Source organism: Hemicordylus capensis, chromosome 1, assembly GCF_027244095.1.
Source record: "Hemicordylus capensis ecotype Gifberg chromosome 1, rHemCap1.1.pri, whole genome shotgun sequence".
In the NCBI taxonomy this organism is placed as follows: Eukaryota; Metazoa; Chordata; class Lepidosauria; order Squamata; family Cordylidae; genus Hemicordylus; species Hemicordylus capensis.
Genome location: NC_069657.1, coordinates 338,551,720 through 338,576,861, shown reverse-complemented (window position 1 = coordinate 338,576,861; position 25,142 = coordinate 338,551,720). Strand labels below are relative to the sequence as shown.

General features: G+C 43.2%; 1 protein-coding gene across 1 annotated transcript in view; it reads right to left on the bottom strand.

Moving 5' to 3' along the window:
* Positions 1–25,142, bottom strand: part of SLC35F1 (solute carrier family 35 member F1) — a 366,953-nt gene that overhangs the window by 66,890 nt on the left and 274,921 nt on the right. The window contains exon 3 of the mRNA XM_053280004.1: positions 15,137–15,264. Coding sequence (XP_053135979.1) covers positions 15,137–15,264 — 128 coding nt within the window. The remainder of the gene's footprint in view (positions 1–15,136; positions 15,265–25,142) is intronic.

Below are 25,142 nucleotides of genomic sequence, written 5' to 3'. Positions count from 1 at the left end.
ACGACCTACAACAAATTATTAGTGACTCACAATGGAATGGAATACTGAAATGGAAGCCAGTGTTTTCTACCTCTTCCCGAATTAGAGAGAACTTGGTTTTTCACAGGTGGTATTTGACCCCTTCTAGATTATCTCACATTAATAAGAGTATGTCCTCATTATGCTGGAGTGGCTGTGGAAACAGGGAAACATACTTCCATCTAGGGTGGTCTCGTCCCAGTATTTTTGGCTTTTGGACGGAGGTATTTTTAGAAATGGGTAAAATTACACAACAGAGGTTAGATATGAGACCAGAGCTGGCTCTATTAAGTGTATTTTCAGGAGCTAATTTGTCATTATTGTCTAAGGATCTTATAGTTTTTATGTTAACTGAGGCTAGATTATCCATTGCTCAACATTGGAAGTATAAAACCATGTCTTTGACATCTTGGTATCAGTTTCTGTGGCATATTGCCATATCTGAAAAATTGACCCATATTATCCACCTTCGAGCACATCAAATTCTAATGATTTGTTCATGATATGGTCAGATTTCATTTTGTTCACAAATCAAGATAATTTCAGTCATTCTCTTCCATCTAATCATTTACATATCTGGAAGGATGGTTAATGAATGTCATTATGTATCAACTTTATTATTCATGTTTATGTATTGTAATTAAAAATAAATTTTTAAAAAGCCCACACATGATGCAAGTAAGTCATCATGCTGTATGTATGTATGTATTAAATTTATATACCACCTTTCCTAAAGTGGCTCAAGGCGGATTATATTAAAATAAAAAACACATAGTAAAACAACATTTAAAAACCCATTTAAACCAAATTAAAACTCATTAAAATTAAAACTAGATATCATTAAAAGCCAGGCAAAAAAGATGGGTCTTTAAGGCGAGCCGGTTTGTACATCCCTAACAAATCCCATGACTGTAAGACTAATAAAATGCATAATATATTACAACCGTTAAAGAAATATATAAAAATATAATGCAATTCACAACCAATGCAATTCAAATGTTACATAGAGAAAGGAATTGGATTACCAGCACTCTAACAATAAATTTCCTTTTCACAAACCACAGAAATTGGATGGTCAAAAACCCCTGCAGCTTTAAGACCAGAGTTAAGGTGATCTCATTTTGGCTGAAGAGCCAAAAAGAGGGGAAATTGGAGCCTTATGAAGTTGTGAACCGCCCCGAGACTTTGGTTTGGGGTGGCAAAATGTATTAAATAAATAAATATATAAATAAATCTGAGCCTCAATGTATTGCTAGAAGAATTCTCTGTGGGTTGACCCATGCCTGTTTGTTACTTACATCAGGGGTCTGAAACTTGGGTCCCCAGATGTCATTGATTACAATTCCCACCTTCCCCAGCCACAATGGCCTTTGACCACTGTGGCTGGGGAAAATGGGAGTTGTAGTCCAATGACATCTAGGGACCCAAGTTTCAGAGCGCCATCATTAATTTGCAAGATGGGTTCAAGAGCTGAGAGGGCCCCCTCTTCGAATCCTTCTTCATCCTTATCCTGTCTCAACACAAAGGAGGTTTTATGAGGGAATCCAGTAAAGACTAAATGAGAGCACCTTCCAAAGTCTGTCCTAATTTCACGCTAAAAGTTTTTCTGATGCTTTCCTATCAGTGACTTGACTCTCTTCTGTCAGGGCCCGTAGACTTGGAAGATGCTAAAAACCTGAAAAAAGTGCCGCTGTATGATGGGATGGGTGTGTGGGTGTGGCAGCCGCAGGGAAGATAATGGGGGCTCCTTCCACCTCACCACCTACCTCCCAAATGACAGTGCGTATGGGCATCTGCTCAGAGATGCCTGAAACAGGCCGCAAATCAACATGTGCTGTGATCTGGGAGACAGGTGGAAGGAACTCCTGCCACCCTCCCTGCAGCCACTGCTGCCACCATCCTGCTGCTCAGCAGTGCTTTTTTCAAGGTAAAAAATGGAACCTTCTCTACCAGTCCTGTACTTGTAAAGGGCTCCTTTCTGGATTCTCATTTACAAGTATGGCCCTCGAGCCAGCATGCAAGTGGGGGGCTTGGCTTGGCTTGCTGCTGGACCGAGTCCCACCCACCCCTCCATTCGGCTCGAGGGCAAGCCTTTGAGCTGATCGCAAACCGGCTTGATTTCGAGCTGGTTCACACATCCCTACAGGACCAGGACAATGTGGGGCATCTCTGCTGTACCAGGCACTCCATTCTCCCCATCTTGATTTCAGCCTCAAAGAACAAGGATAAGAACAACCACATGGAGATGCATGCAGAGGAGCAGAGCCTCCCAGAATTAACTTCAAAGTAGAAAAACAGTGGAATGGGATGAAGAGGCTGAAACTGAAAGAATTTGGAAAGAAGACCAACACTAACCCACTCATCAGGGCAGGCTGTGTGGCAGAAAGAGAGACCTCCAAAAGAGATCAACAGAAGAAAAGATGGGACAGGGTGACTGCTTTCTTAGTGAAACAGCAGGAGAAGGGTGGGCTGATATGAGGATGACATTTTGATTGAGAGAGAGAGAGAGAGAGAGAGAGAGCGCACATGTGCACATGCACAGGTGGGTGCCATGATAAGCTTTTCTGTCGAACTGCTGTGGATAGCAAATGCAACAACAGGCTCCAGTAAGTCCACTCTAGCAGCCATGGCACAAAAGATAAACTGTAAGGCCTCTCAAAGTTTCCTTAGCACAACATGTCTGGAGCCAGAGGTGGGACCCTCAAAGCCAGAGCTAGATCTACAACTGCCCCCACTGCACCAGTACTAGGTTACTGGAGCCTGATTCTACACAATTCAGAATAGCAAAAACACAGAATCAAATGTTTACTACAATGAATGCTTTGGACATTTGCTCCCATTAATTTGAAAACTCTGCATCCATTCCAGACAAAACCACTATTCAGGCTATAGATCTACTTCTTAAATACAGCAGCAGCACTCAGCAGGCACACAGTACATGCATTTACAAATTCCCTATATTGTATTTTATTAAAAATATATTATAATGCTGCTCTTAAATCTGTAATTCAACTACAGGATAGGAGACACTACATAATGTGTCCATTAACATTATCTGGTACACACTGCTAGGCATTTTTAGAGAAATTGTTTTTGCCATTTTAAAACTTGAAGGGTAGCAATGCTTCTTTTGTTAATCTCTCCTTTTGTTTTGAAAAAATAAAAATAGTGCAGGAAAAAAATACACCATCACCCTCATTCCAACAGATTAAAGGTGCAATCTGTGGCCATTAAAATTAATGGGAGATTTTTCCATTAACTTCAGTAGGATAGGAGATGGACTCTAACTATGCAAAATAAACGGCTGGTTGGTCCTTTCTACTTTTCAATTAACTATAACACAGGAAGAGAAGAGGCAAATTATACTAAGCACTTTCCACCATATGTCATTGCCTCTCTTGCTTAATATATCCCGTCTCTTCAATAGTGAAATTTAATACTATTAAAATAAGGGTGATATAATTGTTTTACAAAGCAGAATGGCCATTTTGTCTAGCCATTAACAAACAGCTCATTTAAAGCAACAGTGCGGTTATGGTATTGATTACAGCTGAGAGTACTGCTGCATATAAAGCTGTCTGAAAGGCCTCACAACTGCTTCCTAACTTATTAAAAGTGTTTATCTTTAGTTACTTAATAGAACTCAGTTGTCATTTAGCAACTTGGCTGACCAAAGCATAATCCATGTGTTGTAACGTAACATTTCCACCCCAATCCAGTGATATTTCCCTGTGATCAAGAAAACAGAAAAAACCAGTCAGATGAACTGATTTAAGAATGCACCACGAACAGCTGGGGCCCAAAGTATTTAAGAGAGTGCTGCCTTTTTCATGAACCCCACTGTCTATTAAAGATTAGTGGGGGAGGTCCACTGACTTGTTTGGTGACCCCAAACCGGGCCTTCTCTAGGGTTGCCCCAAGGCTCTAAATGAAAATCTCTCCCAAATGAAATCAGAATCTTCCCATCTCTGGCTGTTTTTAACCTATTTTATCAGGCTTATAGGTCATAATGTTTTGAAGTTTTGTTGATGATCATTTTAATTCATTTCCTATGATTGTAGGTGTTAATTGCTGTTGGGTTTTAATTATAAACTGCCCAGAGATTTTATATGGGGCAATATAGAAATACAAACAAGCAAACACAACAAATATAATCCCTGCTGGGTTGTGTATGTGTTTTTAAAGCTATTCCATTGCTTGCTGTTGCTGTCTTTTTGTATAACTTATTTTTCTGTAAACCACTTTGTGAGGTTTGCCTGAAAAGTGGTATATAAACCCCTAATATAAAATAATTGCATATGTACTATTTATTGTCTCAAATTGTAGTGTGCAAATGTGGATAGTGTAAAAACATGTTGATTCAAGCCACTTGCTTTGTTCATCCACTGAGCCCAAGGACAAACTCCTATAATGGCCTTAGGGCTGAAGGGAAGAGGAAACAAGCTCATTACCAAGCTTCAGTCCTTCCCAAACCTACCTTGAGAGCCAGGCCAGGGTGAGGAGACCCAGTGCTACATGAGAGCCCTCAAAATGTGGTGCCAGCCTTCTCAATGGCCTCACCCCCGCTGAGTGAGGAACAAGGCAGAGGGATGGAGGGAGTGGGGTGGGAAACACACCCTCTCACTTTTTCAGTGCCCTACTTCTTCCCCCTGTGTATTTCTTAAGAGCTGCCACTTATTATTATTTATGAGTCTTTCTCCTTCCCACCACATTTCGGTACTGTCAGCAGCTTCAGAGAGTGCCAATTTTCTGTCAGGAAAGGTGATAGCAAGTCTGCCTATCCTCACATCCTTTAGGCTCCAAGAATAGAACAGTAGGTAGGAAAGTAGGTTTCTTCAGTGCTCATGGTTCCCTGGCCTAAGGCAATTTTCTCACCATTAGTAAAATGTACGTCCATGAAATATCATTTTCATCATTGTCTCTCAGATTATTCTGTTCCCTCTTTATTATTTGTAACAGAATCTGGACAGTTCAGTGTGTGTGCAGTTTATGTCAGCAAGATATTCAATGACAGTAAAGATGATGATTTCTCCTTTTAAATGTGTACTCAAAAGAATCACTAATATAAAAAGGTATCAGCAGTCTATGCTTGATCCAACCCAAATTAGACACCAGCAAAACCTCAAACCAAATACTACTAACCAACTTCTTCTGGCATAAGGAGACACGTTAAATATGCTGTGTAAAGTATTCTGGGTGTCATGCGTCAGGCCACAGGCAGCTTCTGCCAGTAGTTTTAGTTATGAGTATCCACAAGATAAGGGTCAAATAAAATGATAGAGGGACAGGTGTGGCTTGTATGACAAGGTCAGTAGCAAGAATTGTATGGTCAAGATCAGTAGCCAGGACACTCTATGTGGGAGACAAAAGACAATGATATAGTATCATTGAGTATCAATGATCATATAGTATCATAGTACAGAATAAAAAAGGGAAGTGAGTTTGTCTACAGCAAAGATGAAAGTGATATCAAAGGTGAACTGATTCCTTTGGCTGATTCCTTGCCTTTGGCTAAGGAATCCAAGCAAGGAAGGAACTGAAAGCTGGACATTATCTCATCTGTATCTCAGTTGCTTTCTGTGACCATCATCCAATACAGCATTGTCATTTTATGGTTATTTGTAGACAGACTATTTTACTGAATATGTGAGTTGATAAACCTCAGTTTCAGTGTCTATATGATCAAAATATCTGCTACATACAAGCACACATCCGAATCTTGGTGTAGTAAAAACCTATGAAAAGAGCAGCTTTGGGATCAATAGTACACAATAAATAATAAAATAAAATAAAATAAAATGCTGATCTTTTACCCATATCAAAGCAAAACGCTGGTCAGTAAACTCCCACTGGAATGTAACAAGAAACAGCTAAGCTGATTCTCTGTCGTTGATTTCCCCCCCTTGTCAATTACTATCCACAGTCGCCACATTTGGGCACCTCATTAGTGCTGCCCCCAAGCAAACTGTGTGAAGCTCTTCCCCCTCACAGCTGCCACCTGTCAGTGACTGGCCCTGAGGTACTGTAGCAGCAGTTGCAAGAGGGATTAAGTTTTAGTCCAGAGAGGGATTTATCACCTGCTACCTCACCTCTTCTAATTGGCAATTTCCCTTCTGGTCATGTCTAACACGACAGATCTGGGAAATGCCTATTCTCTGTGTAACTCCAGGCTCTCACCACTAACAGTGCTCAGAAAACCACTCTAATCTCCTTCTGGGTTCTAGTTTGAAGTAATGGCTTTACATACTAAGAATATCTGAAATTCTCTGCTGCATTTTTTTAAACTGCTAAAAACAGTTTTAGGTTGTTAAGCACATGAGTGATGTCTGCAATCACAGAGTATGAATGTTCTGAAATAAATAAAAGTGTCACAGTGAAACTGCAGAGTGTGCAAGCGAGATGGCATGACTTATCTTTATTTCGCTATCCAAGTGGCAAGTATCTTGTTTTTTGCTTAGTGGCCAACTTTATTATGTGAAAATTTTGAAAGACATTTACTATTTCAAAAACCTTGATCGAGTTGCCAAGATGCCTGCCAAGAGTGGGGTGGGGTGGCAAAGAAGGGGAAAAATATACAAAGGAAACAATGAAAGAATAGAACCATGATTTTCATTTTCAGGAATGAAAACCTCATAATCCTTTTCGTAATCCTCAGGTCTCGCCTATCCACACTAAATAGGTCTTGTGCCTTCACAGTAGCCTTATTGGGAAGATTCTCACTTACTTTACAGATCCAGAGATGGATGATTGTCAGATGTCCGGAACAAAGTGAAAGGCCCTCAAACCACCTCTTTCTAGCAGCTGCGCTGTAAGCGCAAGAGGCAGAGTTAGAGTGTCACAAAGAGCTTTGATAAGGCTACTGCACAGGCACAGCACTCATTTTATGTGAATACACAAGAATCACTCAGGATCAAGAGTTACAGGGGAGCAACCTGTTTTTCATAGCTGTGCATAGATGTTCTAAATGTAACAACAGGTTGTCAAGTGGTTATTGTGGACCCACAAGAAAAAGAGGAGCTATTGCACTTATGTTTCACAGGTATACAACTTCAAAGCATAGGGAGAAGACACAACAGCCTGATACTGTGTGAAATAGCAGGCTAGTCTGCCATTAGCATTGGCAATTCTGTATGTACCAGCTTGGCACCATGTGTAATAGCAATCTGATGATTTTGGACTAACTAGCATCCAAAATGACATATAAACAAAACTATTAATAAAATTATGTGAAAACAACATTATTATTTTTTTGCAGAGAAGTATCTTTAGATCTTCATATGTTTTGGTGATAAGTGAGCTCTTGCCCCGAAATCACATGCAGCAGTTTTAATGCTGAGAGGATTACATGGGGAATCCATGGCAGGCTAATCACACAGGTGCAATTTCTGTAAGAACCCCCTTCACACATAGCCACAGTGGTGTTCAAGCAGCTTTTCCATGGTGAGCCCACATTACTGCAGACTGTATGTGAATGCTGCAATCCTATGTGTGGGGATAATCACATGGATCTTTCTCATCCAATGGGCTCCTGGTCAAGGGGAAGAGTCTCAATCACAAAAGAGAGCACCACATAGCTGGTCCTGCCCATCTGATCACAAAAATCACTTGCAGACAGCTGTCGTGTGGGATGATGCCATGGGGAAACTACTTCCATGCCACTGTTGCTACTTGTGAAGGGGGGCAAATAATGTTGGCCTACAATGCAAAATATTTTGATTCCTGTTTTTTAAAAGGCTAAGATGGCAAAAAGAAGAAGACGAAGTTGACAGATTTGATAGTGAGAAAAGCCAAACATACGTTAACATTTTGTTCCTGTAAGCAACTTGGTTGATCATGTACATGTTGAAAGAAATTAATGCTGGAGTTCTCTCAGAGATTATTGCAAGGTTATTGCTAGGGATGTGCACGGAACTGTCTTGGCACTCCCTGGAGTGCCGAACTGGTTCCATCCAGCAGCGTTCAAACCAGTCTGGAGGGTGGGTGGGTTGCTTTAAATGACAAGGAAGGTGCTGCCTACCTCTCAGCCCATGCCCTGCCACTTACCCCCTGCCAGTGCTCTCTAGAAAAGCGGGTGCACTGGGCTGCAGCATTCCTGCTTGCAGCCCCAGAAGCATTGCTGAGCTCATGGTCGGTGCATATGCCATGGGGGCTGGGGCTGCAAGCAGGAATGCTGCAGCCCAGTGCGCCCGCTTTTCTGGAGAGTGCTGGCAGGGGGGAAGCAGCAGGGCAGGGGCTGAGAGGTAGGCAGTGCCTTCCCAGTCATTTGAAACAATGCCCCCCTCCCCTTGGGAGTACACAAACCAGTTCCATTCACATCCCCAGTCATTTCACATCACCAGAACGAGCAAAAGATTTCGCACCTTCACTCAGCAAAAGCTGCCAAACAAATATCAAGCCCAAGACTAAATCACTACTTATAGCAAGTGCCAGTGGCAGAATGTGGCCCATAATGCTATTCAACATGTTGGAAATGAAAACCCAATCAGAAAAGGCAATGTATAGTGCCCTGATAGTTGAGAATGCGGATGATCTGCAAGTTCTAGTAATGAAAGTCAAGGAGCACAGTGAAAAAATGGGACTACAACTAAATGTCAAGAAGACTAAACTAATGACAACGGGTACAAAAACCAGCCTCAGAATTGACAATGAAGTGGTGGATAGCTTCTGCCTTTTAGGATCGACCATTAACAGTAAAGGATCTAGCAGTCAAGAAATATGCCACAGACTAGCACTTGGTAGGGTTGCAACGAAGGCCTTGGAAAGGATATTTCAATGCCATGACGTTTCTATACCTAAAAAGATTAGAATCATTCGGATAATGGACACATTATGTGAAGACCCAGCTCCCTTGAGAAGTCCATAATGCTGGAAATTCATTGCTGTCATAATCGAGTCCATCTACTTTGCTGCTGGTCATCCTCTTCTTCTCTTTTCTTCAATGTTTCCCAGCATTATGGACTTCTCAAGGGAGCTGGATCTTCATATAATGTGTCTGAAGTATTGTAGTTTGAGCCTGGTCAATTGTGCCTCGAGTGAAAATTCTAGATTGATTTGTTCTAGGATCCATTTGTTTGTTTTCCTGGCTGTCCATGATATCCTAAAGCAGGGGTGGGGAACCTTGACCCTCCAGCTGTTTTTGAACTACAACTCCCATCATCCCCAGACACAATTAGGAGAGGAGAGCTGGTCTTGTGGTAGCAAGCATGACTTGTCCCCGCATCTGAATGGGAGACTTGATGTGTGAGCACTGCAAGATATTCCCTTCAGGGGATGAAGCCATTCTGGGAAGAGCAGAAGGTTCCAAGTTCTCTCCCTGGCTTCTCCAAGATAGGACTGAGAGAGATTCCTGCCTGCAACCTTGGAGAAGCCGCTGCCAGTCTGTGAAGACAATACTGAGCTAGATAGACCAATGGTCTGACTCAGTATATGGCAGTTTCCTATGTTCCCAATTATTGTGGCTGGGGATGGTGGGAGTTGTAGTTCAAAAACAGCTGGAGGGCCAAGATTCCCCACCCCTGTCCTAAAGAGTCTTCTCCAGCACCAAAGTTCAAAAGTGTCAATGCTTTTTCTATCTTGCTTCTTCAAAGTCCAGCTTTCGCATCCATAGAGTGTCGTGGGAAAAACCATTGTCCGAACGATTCTAATCTTAGTAGGCTTTTAAAAAATCCAACCTATTAATTCTAAATAATAATTATTCAAGATATTTGTAAATAATTTTGACAGACCAATGGAACTATATAAGAGATGCGTGGGGAGGCATTTAAACAAAAATATCTTTTGTTTTGATAATATTTTGCTTGAAACCCAAATAATACAAAATTTTATCATAGTTTCTGATGATGTGGAGATTTAAATCATTTTAGCTATAGAAAAGAAATGAAGAGATGGGATTAATTTTAACCCAGAAGAGGAAAATAGTGAATGGGATAATGCAGAATGCAAACTACTATGAATCCATGCAACTGAGGACCATTTCACACATCACAGAAGCACATCTGGGTTTGTCACTAACCATACCCACAACAGAGAATTGCAGGCAGTCATGACTTCTGGACAAGCTATCTGTGTGATACATGTGCTTGTTAAATTCACATTTCATACATTCAGGAATTCACTATGACTGTGCAAAGCTTTGGAACATTCCAAAGTCCCAAGATCCCTTTTATCTCCACAAAGGGTGGTAGAGAGATATTTCTCAAGCATGCCAGAAGACCTTTCCAGGTTTCTAAGTAATATTGGTGGGGCTTTTAAGCCCCATACTCCAAGCACTTCTGGGAAAATCACAGAATTGTCTGGGAAATGTAATCTGTCCATGAAGAAAGCCCAGGGAAAGTCTACATTGCCCAGAAGTGCTTGTGGCATGGGATAAGGCTTATCTTAAAGGCCCCACCCAAGTTACTTGCCAGAAGTTCAGGAATGCCTGCCCCCTGTGGAGGTAAAAGGGATGTGGAGGAACTTTAGAATTTTCCAGAATTTTGTGCACATCTAGTGTTCATAGAAAATATAAGTGTGAAGCAAATCTTAGACAAATGGAGATGTTTGTCCTTTTTTGTGTGCTTCCCCCAGAAAAAAATCTGGAAACTGAAAAGTTCAAGCTTACCATGGAAAATATAGCTTTACCTGCAACACATCTTCAAGGAGACTCAGAGTTATTTTAAATTAAAACAAAATAGTGCATTGTGTTCCACTAAAGATTATTTTGATAATTAGCTTAGGTTTTTGCAGGAAGCTGTCTAATGTTTCTTTCTTGAAAGCACCACAAGCTTAGTACATTTCCATATTAGGTTTTGCATCATGGAGCAGACAATGTGAAAAAAGATATATGCTGTAAAGCTGATTATCCATTGAAATGCTTTATATACTGCTCACCATTAAAAAATTGTAATGGAGATTTCTCATTTATTGAAATTTCATTGCCATCAGCTAAAAACATATGCCTTGCTCTTATCCCCTTCAAAGTCTTAGATGCCATACTAATGTCCACTTAGTATGGGGTAAGAGTGGGGTTCATTTTCCATGAATCAAGGCACACCTGTGAAGAATATTTAATGTGAACTGGCTGCTTACACAAGAACAGCTTTAACCATGACTGTAATCATGACAGCTGGGTGGTGGTGGGGAACAGCAGCAGCAGCAACAACAAGAAGTTGTTCTAGTAAGAACTAATCTGCCTAATTTCCTTTAATTTCCCACTGGACTAAATTTGGTTCAAATCAGTTAAGCAATCCACAAGCTAGACCTCTTGCACCTCAAATACGCACACATCCACCATCTTGGATTGGTGTGGATGGCATCATTACAAACTAGACCATTGAGGTGTCCCTATGTGTCACTCACTACAACTGTACCAAATCTTGTTGAAATTGGTTAGGCCACCGATTTGACAAGTTAGTCTACTTGCGCCTCAAATGTTTGCACATCCACTATCTTCAATCGGGGTGGATGACAACATAACAAACTATACCATTGGAGCATCCCTATGTGTCCCTATAGCTGTCGAAAATTTAGTTCAAATTGGTTAGGCAGTTCACGAGTTAGTCCACTTGCGCCTCAAAGGTTTATGTGTCTACTATCTTGAATTGGGGTGGATGACATCACAAACTATGTCATTGAGGTGTCCCTGTGTGTCATTCACTGCAACTGTACCTAATTTGGTTCAAACTGGTAAGACAGTCCACAAGTTAGCCCACTTGCGCCTCAACTATGACATCAAATACTTATATACCACTCTTCAACCAAAGCTCTCAAAATGAACATAGAAAAATACATAAATAAGATGGTCACCTGTCCCCAAAAGGCTCACAATCTAAAAAGAAACATTAGGCAGATATCAGCAACAGCCACTGAAGGGATGCTGTGCTGGGGTTGGATAGGGCCAGTTGCTCTCCCACTGCTAAATATAAGAGAATCACCACTTTAAAAAGGCCCTCTATGATCAATTAGCAGGGGTTCACATGTCCGCCATTACAAAATGACAAACTACACCATTGGGGCATTCCTATGTGTTTCTACAGCTGTAGCAAATTTGATTCAAATCGGTTAGGCAGTTCACAAGTTAGCCCACTTGTGCCTCAAAGGTTTACATGTTCGCCATCTTGAACTGGGGTGGAAGACATCATCTCAAACTTCGCCACTGAGGTGTCCCTGTGTCCCTGATACAACTGTATCTAATTTGGTTCAAATTAGTTAGTAAGTCTGCAAGTTAGCCCACTTGCACCTCAAGCGTTCACACATCCACCATCTTGGATTGGGGTGGATTACATCATCACAAAATAAAAATGCCTCAAAGGTTTACACATCGGCCATCTTGAATTGGGGTGGATGATATCATCACAAAGTATGCCATTGAGGTGTCCCTACAACTGTACCCAATTTGGTTCATATTGGTCCAGGCATTGCAAAGTTGATAGTGGGAGACAGAGACAGGGACACATATACACACCGAATGTCAGATGATCTCATAAGCCTACTGGAAAGTAAGCTAAAAATTACTGCTGCTATCCCCATATAAACTAACATTTCTCCATGTGTTAATTGTATACCGTATTTTACGGACTATAAGACGCTACGGACTATAAGACGCACCTTAATTTTAATCCAGTTTTGCAGAGTTTTAACTTATTAAACTGTTAAAACATATAAGACGCTCCTGAATTTTGGCGGATATTTTTCGAGGAAAAAAGTGAGTCTTATAGTCCATAAAATACGGTAACTGAGTAAACATCACATGAAATATGTTCAGGCCTACCAGAAGCAGGAGGATTCAGGACTGTATAAGAACTACAACATGTTTGCAGGTCTAGCAAAGAAAGAAAGAGGTGGAGGGAAGTAGCTTGTGAAGTTATAGGGTTGTGACCCATTATTCCTCAACACTATAAACCAGTGCTACAACACAAGGCAGATCAACTAGTCCCCCACCTCCTTCCTTAAGCAACACACACATCTGGGATGAAAGAGGGGGAATGAGAGGAGAGTGCTTCTTCCCTTGCAATTTTCAGAGCCTCCTTTGGGAGGCGGCCTTACATTCCTGACAGTCACAATTGGAGCCTACTCAAATAGCCAGTCAGGTCTGATGCAACTGTGTGGGTGCTGCACATGAAGCAACCGTCCACGGAATTTTTTCATCAGATTTCAACCACTTCTAAGAGTCTGAGCTGAAGTAGCTTGGCAGAGACTCCTTCCTACCCTTGTGATGTGGTGCCACTGCAGTTGTGTTAGAAGAAAGTTGCAGCAACTCAAGAGGGCTAATCTGTGTGAATCAGGCCTCCATCAGAGGCCGCAAATGCAAGAGACTGCTTCATTACCCCCTCCTCCTGTAGAGAAATCTGATAGCTCCAACTCTTGAAACTGCATTACAGAGTGTGATCTAGTCATGGCTGATTCATCAGCAACAACTGAAAGGACTTAGTGGTGCCTCTCATTCACAGGCAAAACTAGAGGGGGCAGCCAGGGCACATGCCCTAGGTGTCATTGGGGGGGGCACCAGTGCCATGCTGCCCCCCAGCCCCTCCCCAATTCGCTGATTTATTCTTTAAAATTTAATTTTTAAAAAACCTGTAGCCCCTTCGAGGGGCTTCCTAAGGGCTGCAGGGGGGAGGTCTGCAAAGGTTCCCCCTCCCCCGCCGGCCTCTTAGATCACTGCTACAGCCTGTCGGACTAATTTTCAGGCCTGTTTGGGCCCACAAAGATCAGTGCAGTTGCCATTTGGGAGGTCACCGCATATGCTCAGAAGGCCTCTGCGAGGCCTGGCAAGGCATAGGACCTCGCAGGGACCATTTGAGCATGTATGGTGGCCATTTTTTTAAAAAAAATTTAAAAGGCTGCTGAAAACAAAAATGGTTGCCACACACGCTCAAATGGCCTCTGCAAGACCCAAGTCTAGATTTTTCCCTGATCTAGGTAGTCAGAAGAATGCAAAGTTGTTGGCAAGGGACCCAAACATTTAAAAAACAGATATAAATGGCACAAAAGTAAGTGGACAAAACATCCCTTAAAAAGACAATGTTGGTAACTTTAATACCTTGTAAGCTGGCAAAACTGAAGGCTGGCAGGGAGAGGCAAGGAATAAAATCGAAATATTCACTCGCATGCTGTTTAATTCTCTATACAGAGCTCTATCTTTATCTGCATATTGTCTACCAATCTGATTATAAGGTTTGTGGGATTTCAAACTTGGAAAGTGCCTGCCTTTAACTTGTATAGTGCTTTTAAAAAACAAACAACAAACTGAATATCACACTGTTTTGCTGTTCTGTGGCTAGTTGCAACTTCCCCCTTCTTCCTGATCAGGCTGCTGGATCCAAGCCTATTGTAAACTGCTGGAGAATTTCAGATTGTTTGGGGCCCCTAGGATTTCCCAATGCAACCATCTCCCTTTAAGGGAAAAGCTGTTTGGACAGAAAAAAACCCATCCCTGAATTTCTTGGAGGCAGCAACCTGTAGTGAGGTGTGCTGAGGTGGCAGAACATTTGCTAAAGAGAGCTTTCACTGCTTAGCTCTATGGAGGCATGCCCAGCACATGGATGTGCTACGTTTTCTTGGGACGGCGACTGGCACATATGTGCCACATGCGTGGTTGTATGTGTGTGTGTGTATGCATGTGTGTGTTGCTTACAACCTGTTTCTCCTGAAAGTGTCTGAACTTGTATTTTTGAGCTGATATTATGGTAAAGTTATCTGAAAGATGGGTGTCAGATGTTTGGACAGGGGTGTAATTTCAGTGCTTGCTCTAGGCGCTATTTTCCCTAGATACGCCTCTGCTCTCATTGGTTTCCTCCCTTAGAACAGCTCCGGTTCTGTTTACCTAGTTTCCTATTATCTAGCTACCTGACTGTTCTACTGTCCTTTGCATATAGGAAGGCAGCTGCATCTCACTGCCTAATTCTTTACTGTGCAACTTCTCAATGGCTGCCATAATGATGGGCTTGATCTCTCTCAAAATGGAATGATAAAACTGCAAAACAGTGCCTTTAGCTCCAAATTCGACAAGTCGTGAATTAGGGGAAGTGGACAACAAAAGATTGGGACATTATAAACATATGGCAGTGCGGAGAGAGAGAAAGGGGGGGGGAGAGAAAGAGAGAATGCAAAGAAGCAAGCTGAAATCTGTAAATCATACCTGTACACTAGGCAGAGTTGTATATTGATAAGCTTTAACTACCAGATAATTTGCTTCTATATCTACTATTCCCAGGATCATGTACTTCCACCATCTTCGTTTTAAGATTGCGAGTAAGTTTTCTTCTCCTGCATTGGGATTCGGGGTGGGGGAGGGAAAAAAGTTTTTAAAACATTATAATCACATTCATGGTTATAATGCACTGCATTTTCACAAGCAAATGCCACTGAGAGCCCCCATGAAGGAGTTGGAAGAAAGATGTCCCTGCTTATCTGCATACATCAGTTCTTCTTCATAAAAGTCAATTAAATATTGCTCATTGACTGCCACCGAGGCGGAACTAAAAGAAGTGACTCAGCCTCCTGTGTCTCCGCAGCTACTCCCTCTGCCAGCCCTCCCAATCATCCTGCATCGAATATCTGCATACTAGCTCAAGCCACCAAGCCATATTGTACATGCATTCAATATCTATTAGGGATGTGCACAGAAATCTTTGGCGCCGGCAGGGGTAGCGCTTTAAGGGTGGGGGAGGGTGTACTCACCCCTTCCGCCGCATTTCCCCCACTGGCGCGCTGTTTTTTTAAAGCCCCTTGGGGCGGCAGCGTTCCTCCCTGCCGCCCCATTTGCCCTGTCGGCCGGAAGTGGCGAGTGCGCGTGCGCCCATTGTGCACGTGCGCACACGTGGCAGAAGGGCGTGCCCGCCCGCAACAGGCGCATGCACACTTACCACTTCCGGCCAACCGGGCAAACAGGGCAGCAGGGAGGAACGCTGCCGCTCCGAGGGGCTTAAAAAAAACAGCGTGCCGGCGGGGGAAATGCGGCGGGAGGGGTGAGTACACCCTCTCCTGCCCTTACAGTGCTACCCCCACCGGCACCGAGACGCCGAAACCGCCCCCAGTGCTGAAACGTTTCGGAGGCCTTCATAATGGCCTCCAAAACATTTCGGGCACATGCCTAATATCTATGGTTTGGTTGGAGGTCACAAAGGAGGTTGGGGATTAAATTAGGCTAGGAGGAAGACTGCTGACAGCCTTTTCTCCACTCCCCAAAGTAAAGCTCATATTTTCAGCTCAACACTAACTTTGAATTTCTCAGTTTAAAAAGGCAACAATCACTGGATCCTTTCCAGTGGTCCCAATCCTCCATTTACATTGCCTGACTTCATACACTCCAAGAGCTTGCAAGTCCATACTCATGTGAACTTATCTGTCAATCTAGTGGCAACCAGAACAAAGCCCTGTTGGTTGCAAACCCTTTTAGATCAGTTTAAAAGATTAAAGAGCTTTTCCATGATATGTGCCCCAAAGCACAATTTTCTAAAAATTTATTTCTGAAAGCCTCCTCTTGTTATGAATAATTCTGCTTCATCAATAACACATAAACACTGTGCAGATAACAATAAAACATGACTCAATGCCCTGGAAGAGGAATAGTCGGATCACAGTAGCCACCCCAGCCGCAGGGTTCATGTACTGATGGGCTCTTCTACACAGAGCCTATGCTGTATAAGCTGTATGCAAGTAGGTTCTTTCCACAGTCAGATTGTACAGATAGAACCTGTGTCCATGGTATGCTCTTATGTACGAGGGTATGCATTTGACGCTCCAGTCCAGATAAATTTGCAGCATGCCCTGCCAGTGCTGCATGAAGGTAGCCACTCCCTATGTGGTCATCTCTGTGCAGTTCCTCACATTTCTGGTGTGTGGGGCTCTTCAATTCAAACCAGAGCCCATGGTTTGAATAGACTCAAACCATCGGGAAGACATACAAGGACATCTGGGGCATGTAGCTCCTCTCAATCCTTTCCCCTTATCTATCTCCCCATGGCAATGGTGTGTGTGTGTGTGTGTGTGTTACAATTTCATTGGGATTAGAGCATCTGAAGCACAGCCCTAATGTATAGACACTGTGCAGGGTTCTGGTGTCATGAGCCTACTACCCTCTTCCACACATTAAGTCACCCTTGATTACTTTCAACACATGGCTACAGTGTGCACTGGAACATGCAAACGATCTTAGATGAAATAGGACAAAAAGCAAGCCTGGGTATCAGAGTCAATCAAAAGGGACAAAGTGATAAAACAACCCTTGTACAGTTTATGAACTTTAGAGGCCTGGTGCTATGTTTCTTTTGCTCCTCATGACTGACGCAAATCAAACAAATTGCTTGCTTAGAGGAAGGTTATATGCACAAAATAAGGGGCTTGGGTGGATTTTCTCTCTCTCCATAATTGGCAGCTCAGCTTCCGAGAATCAATTTTGTATGAAGCACAGTTGTTCAATGCCCTTCCAGAGGAATCCTGTCAATCACACAATCCTCTATTCCACTTTGTGAACACTGTCAGCACAAGGCTTACTAATTAAATCTACAGCTTCCCAGAGGTTAAATGGTCTTAACACTAGGCCAAGGATTATTACTATGCCTGATTCAAAAGATGCAGCCATTGAGTATCAAGCTCCCTCCTTGTTTTTCTGATTTATTTCTCTGGCAGGATTTCATCATGGTAGTGGCATGAGCAATTTGCAAGTGCAGATTCTTAAACTGGACAGATGACATCCTAATTACAACAAACACCATTCTATTTATACAGTGCACTTTTGATTTTAAAACATATGTTATCTAATAATGGGAGGGCAGACAACGCTCCTGGAAGCTAGCATTTTTGTGTGTTTGGTCAGATCTTTGGGAGCAGCCAGTGGAGCAAAATGGTGGCTGGGGGAGGCAGAGCTAGTCACAAAATGACAACTTTCAAAAAACCTACATCTACAGAACAAGAGATAGTAACATCAAAACCCTTCCAATGGCCAGCAGAACTGGACAAATACCGGACCAAAAATAAGCATTTACAGATGAGGAACACTGAGGTTGAGAGATGTGAACTCATCTCTCAGCCTCAGCGTTCCTCATCTGTAAACGGAGGAACGCCATTGCTGTTTAAATCTAAGGCAGAAAAGGCTCTTTTTGCTTGGAGTTTTTAAAGGGGACAAGAAGTTGCATCAACATTCTTAATCACAGCCTCATCTTAGCGATAGGGAAAACTGAGATATATCTCACTTGTCCAGATATACAGTTGAGCATAGGACTGCATATGAGCAATCACCAGCCTTTTCACTTCAGCAAGAAAAGCAGCCCGATCTATGCCTTTTCAATGCAGTTACTTAAGTATGAGCACAATTGGAAACTTAATGTTAAACAAATAAAAATCCCAGTTACTCTGAGGCTTACTATCAAGAAGTGACTATTGTTGTTAGTAGCATGCATCACAATAATCTTATTTTGTTAAAAATTTCTAGGGCTTGTACTTATTGGCATGTTTTTAAAAGAAATCCAACACAACAACTGCAAGTATGTTTCCCTCTACCTCTTACCCAACAAAAAAGATTGGTCAGTCTGCTCAATTGCAAAAATAAAAATTAAAAAAATGGCAGATGAGGGAGTAAGAGGTTGAACATCTGCGGCAAAGTATCTTTTGTTGGGAAGCTGCAATCTCTTCCCTCTCCACACATTTACAACTAAGGAGCTGCCTCCCCACCTTTCTGAATAAAAATGGCACCAGACTACATAGTCTGTTCCACCAAAAAAAAATCCACACATTTCTGAGATCTTGATGAGGGCAGGGGAAACTATCTCAAGATGGGTCCATAATTCTGCCCTATTCTGCAGATGGATGGATGGAGGTGAAAGAGACTGGTTTTTGAGCAATTCATCATAAAGAACTAACAGGGGGTTAAAAATACAGTTGTCCTCATCAACTCCTGACCACCCCTCCCCTTGCATCTGACTCGCTCCGCACACATAAGGCACCTGCAGGACTCTCGGGAATCAACAGTTGCCCAAATTTCTAGAGAGTTTTACAAACCTCTCAGTATGTCCTTAAATTACCCAGATATGATTATTGCAACTGAGCGAGCCGCCAGGCAATTATTAACTCATTGTCTTATCTCACAAACTCATGGATAGAAACTATTGGAGTAGCTGCATACTACTATCTCCCCTCCAGACTGAATATGAAGACTCTTTCTAACCTTTAGAAATGCAGCAATGGTCTCAAAACTGATGCCCTTGACACACTGGCTGCAAATTTACAATATTGTGTCAAAGAGGGTTTTTTTTGTTTTTTGTTTAAACAAAAGCCTTAAAGAAACCTTATCTCTGGCCAAGTGATTCACAGCCCATTTGTCAAAGTATTTAACCCCAATCACAATAAATTCTCCAGTCAAGAGAAGCTTCAACTAACTTCCTCCACAGAGACGGCTAATTTGCAGCCGTCACAATTCCATCCAAGATGAACTGCTCCAGCTAAAAAATAAACTTACTACAGTCATGCAAAACATAAGACCGCAGGAAAGATTAAAAGGGATCTTGTGCCTAGCCTCAGACTCCAAATGTCAGCTGCATCTGGAACAGGGTATGGAAATTCAGCTATCATATGTAATCTTAAGGCTTTCCAGCCCCTCAACTCCAAAATCAGGTCATGCTTCAGACATGTACAGCTGGACTAACCTGATGGAGGTAAATCCCCCCCCCCCAACAGCTACTGAAAGTGCACCTATTGGACTTTTATTCAGAAAGCGGAAGTGAAAGTGATGGGGAAGTGAAAGAGACAACCCGGGAGCTCTGACTCTCAGGCCTCCCCCTGCCCCCACTGTTTGCCTCCTGGATTCTGGGGCTCCTGCGCCCCGGAGTTCTCCTTGCTTCTGACCCACATTTCAACAGTGATACTGTTCTCCTTGTCCCAGACAGATTGTTTGCGCCACAGGTCTCCTGAATCCCTCTCGTGAGGCCCCTTCATTTGACTCTAGGGCGGATGTCTTCTATGACAGAAGAATCAATTCATACAAGCCCTTTGGCATTCAATGGCAGAGCCATGCAGAGGTGTAACTATAGGGGGGGCAGGGGGGCACGTGCCCCGGGCGCCATCTTTTCTGGTCACGTGGGGGGCGCCGCCATGACAAAAAATATTTTTTTATTATTTTTTATTTTTTGTTAATACAAATGTTTCCTGCTCAGTGCAGCAGTGCTGCAGCAGTCAAGGGAGCGCGTCGGCGCCCCCTCCCCCACGAGCGGTCCCTTCTGCGCCGCCCACGCCCCCCCCCCCATTGCTTTGCTGGCGCCTGGCGGCCAGTCAGTGGCCTGGCTTGGCGGCGGCGGGCGCTTGTGAGGAAAAACCTAAGTATAATGTAGTATGTTGGGGGGGCGGGGGGCGCGATTTCAGTGCTTGCCCCGGGCGCCGTTTTCCCTAGTTACGCCTCTGGAGCCATGCAGCACCCTTCCCCCCACCCACAGCATCTCCTCAACAGGAGGCTCAGCGGCATAGCCCCACCTAATGCCTTGAATCTGTGGTAGCACCCACCGCCTTGCAGGGTCTGGGAACTGGCGTCAACTCCCATCTCGAGAGCACTAGCGAGCTGAGCGCCCAAAGCAGTCTACCCAAGCAAGCAAGCTCTCAGGCCTTCCCTGGTGACCTCCCTGGACTGGACCCAATACAGCAGGCTTCTGTGAAGAAAATGTTGGATCAACCGATGCCTCACCATCGCCCCCCCAGGCCAGAAGGGTGGGTACTAGAAGATGCTCCCCTCCCTCCCCATCTCGGCAAGAGCCCCAGTCCCCCATCTTGGCTACTGGAGATTTGCTAATTCCTATACGGAGTTCTCCTGCCCAAAATTCAACCACCACCTTGACCCTGTGACATCCCACAGATCAGCATAAAATCAAGGTCCTTTCGTGGAATGTGGCTGGGTGGTTCCATTTCAGAGGCACAAACTCCACCAACTTCCTTTTCCAGTTCAATATAATTTTGGTGCAGGAAACTGGACAGCGGATGACCTTATGCTTAATGGATACCACTCATATGAAGTGAGGGCAATTCCTGGGGCAGGCCGAGGGAGACTTAAAGATGGTCTGGGGATATTAGTCTCCGCTACGCTGCGTGCCACATCACCCCTCACCCCACTTAAACAAACTTCTATGACTATTCTGATTCACCTGGAGCCCAGCTCACTGCTGATCATCAATAAGTACCTCCCACCACAGTGCTGAAAACCCGAAATCACCTCTGCATGGGCAGAACTCTGGGCCAGTCATTATCTCTCAGCCTAACTAGGATAAGGGAGGATCCTAATAACTATCGCCCGATTAGACTCCTTAGCATTATTAGTAAACTCTATGCTAGACATCTCCTGGGGAAATTACAGGAATGGCTGGATACTCAGGACATCTTATCTGCCGAACAAGTGGGATTTCGAGAAGGGTTTTCTACAACACAGCAAGTATTTATTTTACAATACTTAGCTGAGAAATATTCCTCATCGCCTAAGTCCTCCCTGTATGCTGCGTTTATAGATTTTAAAGCAGCTTTCGATTCTATTTCCTGAGATAGACTTTGGATGAAGTTAAAGGAATCATCAATAGATTCACGTTTACTTTTATTAATCTACAATCTTCATCAGAACACCCACCTCAGAGTGAGGTATAGTAGGAAAGGGCATCTCTCGGTTGAGATACCTACCTACAGAGGAGTACAACAAGGTTGTATTCTTGCCCCTGTTTTATTTAATTTTTATATAAATTCAATAGTTTTACATATGAATGACCTTGCTCTTCATCCCCCTAAACTTGCGAATAGACATGTTTTGTTACTGCTTTATGCGGACGACATTGTCCTATTATCTCAAACTAAGATAGGGCTAAGCCGTGCCTTAACTTCCCTGAGTTCCTACACTGTGAAGGAGGCCTTGGAGGTAAACTATACCAAGACTAAGGTGATGGTTTTTGCAAAATGCCCCCAAACCCATAAATGGTCCATAAATGGACATAACCTTGAGCAGGTCAAGGTTTTTAAGTATTTAGGGGTTGTATTTCATTCCAGTGGATCCTGGAAAGCTCACCTTAGCTTTGTTTCTCACAGTACCCAGCAGACGACAAATGTGATTACATCTTTTTACTTCTCGAGAGGTGCTCTTTTTGTCCCAGCAGCTGTCAAATTATTGAAGGCTAAAATATACCCCCAAATTCTTTATGGCGCACAAATTGGGCCTTTTGATAACTTTACAATCTTAGAAGCAGTCCAAACTAAATTCTTAAGGGCTATCCTTCAAGCCCCTAGAGGCACAGCTAACGTGATTCTCCATAGAGAGGTTGGGGTTACCACCTTGAAAATGAAAATATGGCTTTGCATAATCAAATTCTGGCTGCATTTGGTTTTCTTCCCAGTCGGTTTAGCGCCTTTAGTGTTAATTGACAGCTTTACATCTAAATGGGAAATTGCTCTAAAAACGAAATTACATCAACTGGGCATGTCTCAAGAAGACCTTATCGCGAGGGGTTTAGATCAGGCGTTATGCTTTGTTAGGCAACGACTATTAGATATAGATCTACAGGAGGAGTGTGCTCGACTACCAAGGGGAATTTATATAGGTTCTCAAAATTTCAGCCACAGACCGGCTGAATACTTAGATCACATGTTTTTACCCAAGTTTAGGAGAGCATTGACCCTTGCTCGTTTGAACGCCCTTCCCTCCTCACTCCTAGACGGGAAATATAAATGAGTCCCATATGCACTGTGTCATTGCCCTTGTGGCTCAGGGGATATAGAGTCAGTGCTTCATGTTATTCTGTATTGTCAATTTTATAGGGATGCTTGTAGTATGTTTATTGCTCCTCTCTTAAAGAACTATCCTGGTCATACAGATCAATTTTACTTGGATGTTTTATTGTCAAATTTTAAACTTGTTACTTCTATAAACGTGGCCAAGTTCTGTTTTGTTGCATCCAAACTTCACAGAGCTTGTATTAGCAATCTGAATATTTTGTAAATTATAATTGTATTACTTTAAATGTTAAGCTGGTCTAAGGACCGTAATAAATTTACTACTACTACTACTACTACTACTACTACTACTACTCTCAGCCTAACCTAACTCACAGGGTTGTTGTGAGGATAAACATAACCATGTACATTACTCTGGGCTCCTTGGAGGAAGAGCGGGATAGAAATGTAAATAAATAAATAAAATTATACCTGAAGCACTGGTGGTGTTGGAGGTGACTTCAATGCCAGGCTCGGGCCTGATGTCCACACCTATTCTCCTGACACCAGCTTCCACTTCCCTGCCTGGAGCCCGAGCACCCCCCGACCTCTCTAAGGACCAGAGATCAAATTATGCAGGCCTCTGCCTAGCTAAATCAACTGCCAGACTCAACCTCTATATATTAAATGGCTTTTTCACAGAGTACCATCCAGGAGAATTTACTTTTTTATCTGGCTTCGGAACAAGTGCCATTGATTACATCACCATCCCCGGGAACCTGCTACCCCTTGCTGTGAATTTTAAGGTAGTACCTCACCTTGACAACGATCATTCCCCGATCTGCCTTCAATTATTATTTCCTTCCCAGTAGATCTGCTTGGAGGCCCACCCCGCCATTTTGCCTGCAGGTCAAACCAGGTGACATGCCAAATTGTACCCCCAGTTAGACCAAATAATAAAGGAGCTTCTTGCCAAGGAAACTCTACAGAGCTACTGTCTAGACCTAACTTCAAAGGATCCCATTCGTGCCCCACTGGAGACCTACAAAACCCTAGAGCACCAGTTACAAAAGCACCTAATGCATAATGCACCCCTCAAAGCTGCCTGTGCGTCCATCCAAACTGGTTTGACAAGGACTGTGTTGACGCCAGGAAAGCTATTGTTTTCACCTATCAGATCCATAAATCCAGTTCAGGAACCAATGCCTCAATGGCCCTCCCAAATCACCTCAATCATAATATAAACACCTATTGGTACACAAGAAAAGAAAGGTGATGGCCACTTGGTCACGACTCATCCAGGCAGTCAGAGCAAAGGATTCTGCTATGTTCTGGCGTATCACAACCCACTCTACTGGCAATGGCTTGGCTCAATTAGGCACTCATATCCCATCAGAGATCCAGGAATGCACTTTCAGAAGCTGTATGAAGACCCCACTGCAGAAGATGTCCTCCCTACTGGATGTAGAGGACTTGCCCAGGTGGCCACAGGTCTCTATGGCTGAGATAGAGTCTCTCATTTCCAAAACCAGAACGGGAAAGGCCCCCGTGGAAGACCTTATCTCTCCGGGGCTTATAAAGAATGCTATAGAGTGGTGGGTTCCAGTCTTGGCCTCATTCTTTACATACATTGACTCATAGCTATATTCCCAAGGACTGGGGGCTGGTGATTATCATCCCCATATTCAAAAAGGGAAGAAAGGATGACCCCGCCAACTATAGGCCCGCCAACCTGCTCAACACCAGCAGCAGGCTCTATGCTAGACATCTACATGGGAAACGTAAGACCAAGAAAATCTGCTTGCAGAGGAGCAAGCTGGCTTTAGGGAGGGTAGACGCACAACCGATCAATGCCTGGTGCTTCAGCACCTCATCAGAAAATATTCTTCCAGCAACTCAGCCTCCCTTTATGCTGCCTTCATTGATCTTAAGGCCGCTTTTGATTCTATCTCCCAAGTCAAACTATGGATGAAGTCCTCAATCAACCATCGTCTGCTTTATATGATCTGCATTCTTCATGCAGACACAACCCACAAGGGCATCTCACGAACCCTGTCCCTACATAAAAGGGAGTCAAACAAGGATGCATCCTGGCCCCACTCCTTTTTAACTTTTACATCAATGACATGGTGAGAAACCTTAGCAGCCCAGACTTTCACCCTCCCAAGCCGGCAGATAAGATGCATTTCTTGCCTGCTCTATGTTGACGATGCTGTAATCCTCTCTAGGACACCTATAGGTCTCAGAAGAGTGCTGATGGCTCTAGCTCAGTACTGCAAGCGCAATCAACTAGAAATCAACAATCAAAAAACTAAAGTCATGGCTTTCACCAAAAGACCCAAGTCCCAAGTATAAAGGGCTACACAGTCGAACAGGTCACTTGTTTCAAATATCTGGGAGTGGTCCTATATGCCTCTGGCTCAAGAAAGGCCCACTGTGACATTGTCGCCCTCACCACTCAGAGCTCCACCACCATT